Raw genomic sequence first — 2,822 nt, forward strand, 5'->3', positions numbered from 1 at the left:
TCTGAACGGCTCACCCCGATCCATCCAATGGAGCTCGCCATGCTCCCTTTAAGGAGAGAGGTGCCAGTGTACTCTGTAAAACCTCATAAAGCGGCTTCTCAGAAAATCCGGCCTCCTGTGCGAGCAGCTGCTCTGCTCTCCTCTGCGGCAGGAAGCTGTGGCTGACAGCATCTTTCTGACCTTAGTTAACTCACTGGTTTTTCTAGAAAAAGAGTCATAGTCCCTGTTCTCCTTGTCCCTATATCCTGGGATACTGTGTTGTTGGTTCAAATAAATTTGATATCCTAGGATACTGTGCTGTTGGTTCGAACCATAAATTTCAGATCCATGTTTAAAATAATAATGAAAATAATATCTGGGATCCCACCCCTGCCTCTCCCTATTGCTAAGAAGTGCAAGAAATGTTGCCTGAAAGCTGTCAGATTGAGGTTTGTGCACCGTATATGACAAGAGGCTGGAGGAAGGGCAGAGACATCACCTCTGTCCTGGCCAGGCTCCCAGCTCTGTGGCTGACGCTCCTGCCTGTGGCCTGGCTGTCGGCTGCAGTCAGGGTGCTGCCTCCGTGGCAGCTCAGGGACTGGCGTTACAGGACACGTTGCCACTGGAGAGTCCTGGGCTGGTGGCAGCTTCTAATGCTCTGTGCAAGGAGGACATCCTTCCTTCATTCAGGATCTGCAGCCCGTGGCCTGGCGCCGAGTCTCTGCTAAAGTCCTGATTCTGCGATTTCAGCCAGTTGACCCAACAGTCTGGAGAAGGCTGGCCGGTCTTCTGGTCTCTAGAGAAGGAAACAAAGAACTTGGTGAGTTCCCTGTATGTATGCGTCATAAGTCAATCCAAAGCAAACTAGAATTTAATAGCAGTACCCTCTGCTGATTTTTAAACATGCTTCCATATAGATTGTATTCCATATAGATTTCCCGAAGTTGTTAACAGCAGGTATTCTGGAATCAGATGACCTAGTTTAAATCTCAGCTTTACCATTCAATAGCTCTGTGATATTGAGCAGGTTACTTAACCTCTTTGAACCTCAATTTTGTTGCTTGTAAAAATGGGATAATAATAGTATCTACCTCATAAAATTGTTTTGAGAATTAAATAAATCACATATAAAAATGCATCATAAATTAATGCTAAAGAACACCCCCAAAATGGAATATTTAGCTATAAATCTCACAAAATATGTACTGGATTCGTATGAGGAAAATATAAAATTCTAATAAAAGAAATCGAAAAACATCTAAATAAATGGAGAGATTTCATGTTCTTGGATAGAAACACCCTGCAGTGTTAAGATTTCAATTCTTTCCCACTTGATCTACAGATATGACACAATCCTAATCAAAATCTCAGCAAGTTACTTTGTGGATATTGACAAACTCACTCTAAAGTTTATAACAGAGAGGTAAAAAGACCAAGAATAGCCAACATAATATTGAAGGAAAAGAATAGAGCTGGAGGACTGACCCTACCTGGCTTTGGGACTTATTCTAAAGCTACAGTAATCACGACAGTGTGGTATTAGGGAAAGAATAAACAAACATATCAATGGAACGGACTTGAGCCCAGATATAGACCCATATAAACTTATCCTTAAAAAAGGATCAAAGGAGAAAGGGTAGTCTTTTCAACAAACAGTGCTAGAATAATCAGACATCCATTTATAAAACAATGACTTTAGTCATAGACCTTACACCTTTCAGAAAAATTAACTCAAAGTGGATCATACACCTAAATGTAAAGTAAAGAACTATAAAACTTTCATAAGATAACATAGGAGAAAATCTGGGTGACACTGGGCTTGGCAATGAGTTTTTAGATACCAAATACACCAAAAGCACAATTCATGAATGAATAAATTGATGTTGAAGTTTGTTAAAATTAAAAATGTCTGCTCTGTGAAAGATACTGTCAAAAGAATGAGAAGACAAGACACAGACTAGAAGAAAATATTTGCAAAACACATATCTGATAAGGGACTTACATTCAAAATATACAAAGAACTCTTAAAACCCAACAAAATAAACAACCCAATTGAAAAATGGGCAAAAGATCCAAACAGATATAACCAAGAAGATATACAGATGGCCAACAAGCATATGAAAATACGTTTAACATCATATGTCATTAGGGAAATGCAAATTAAAACAGCAGTGAAATATCACTACACATCTATCAGAACCTCTGAGATCCAACACAACAAATGCTGACGAGAAACTCTCGTTGCTGGTGGGAATGCAAAATGGTACAGCTACTTTGGAAGACATTCTGGCAGTTTCTTACAAAGTTAAACATAGTCTTGCCATATGATCCAGCAATCACACTCCTAGGCATTTACCCAATCGAGTTGAAAATTTATGTCCAAACAAAAACCTGCACATAAACGTTTATAGTAGCTTTATTCATAATTGTTAAAAACTGAAAGCAACCAAGACTTACTTCGCTAGGCAAATGGATAAACAAATGTGGGTATATCCATGCAATGGAATATTTAGTGATAAAAAGAAATAAGCTATCAAGCCATGAAAATACATGGAGGAATCTTAAATGCATGTTACTAAGTGAAAGAAGTCAGCGTGAAAAGGCTACCCTACTGTAGGATTCCAACTATATGACCTTCTGGAAAAGGCAAAAGTATGGAGACAGTAAAAAGATCAGCAGTTGCCAGTAGTTTGGGGATGGGAGGGAGGTATATATAGGTGGAGCACAGGGAATTTTTATGGCTGTGAAATATTCTATGCTATAAGGGCAGATACATGGCATTCTATGTTTGTCAAAGCCCATAGAACTCTACAGCCCAAGGAGTGAACCTCAATGTAACCTAC

General features: G+C 39.3%; 1 protein-coding gene across 1 annotated transcript in view; it reads right to left on the minus strand.

Annotated features, from left to right (window-relative positions):
• Positions 1–622: 622 nt before the first annotated feature.
• ITK (IL2-inducible T-cell kinase) overlaps positions 623–2,822 on the minus strand; it is a 101,649-nt gene continuing 99,449 nt past the window's right edge. The window contains exon 16 of the mRNA XM_012650380.1: positions 623–775. Coding sequence (XP_012505834.1) covers positions 704–775 — 72 coding nt within the window. The 3' untranslated portion in view covers positions 623–703. The remainder of the gene's footprint in view (positions 776–2,822) is intronic.

Source organism: Propithecus coquereli, unplaced genomic scaffold (assembly GCF_000956105.1).
Source record: "Propithecus coquereli isolate 6110/MARCELLA unplaced genomic scaffold, Pcoq_1.0 Scaffold322, whole genome shotgun sequence".
Taxonomy (NCBI): domain Eukaryota; kingdom Metazoa; phylum Chordata; class Mammalia; order Primates; family Indriidae; genus Propithecus; species Propithecus coquereli.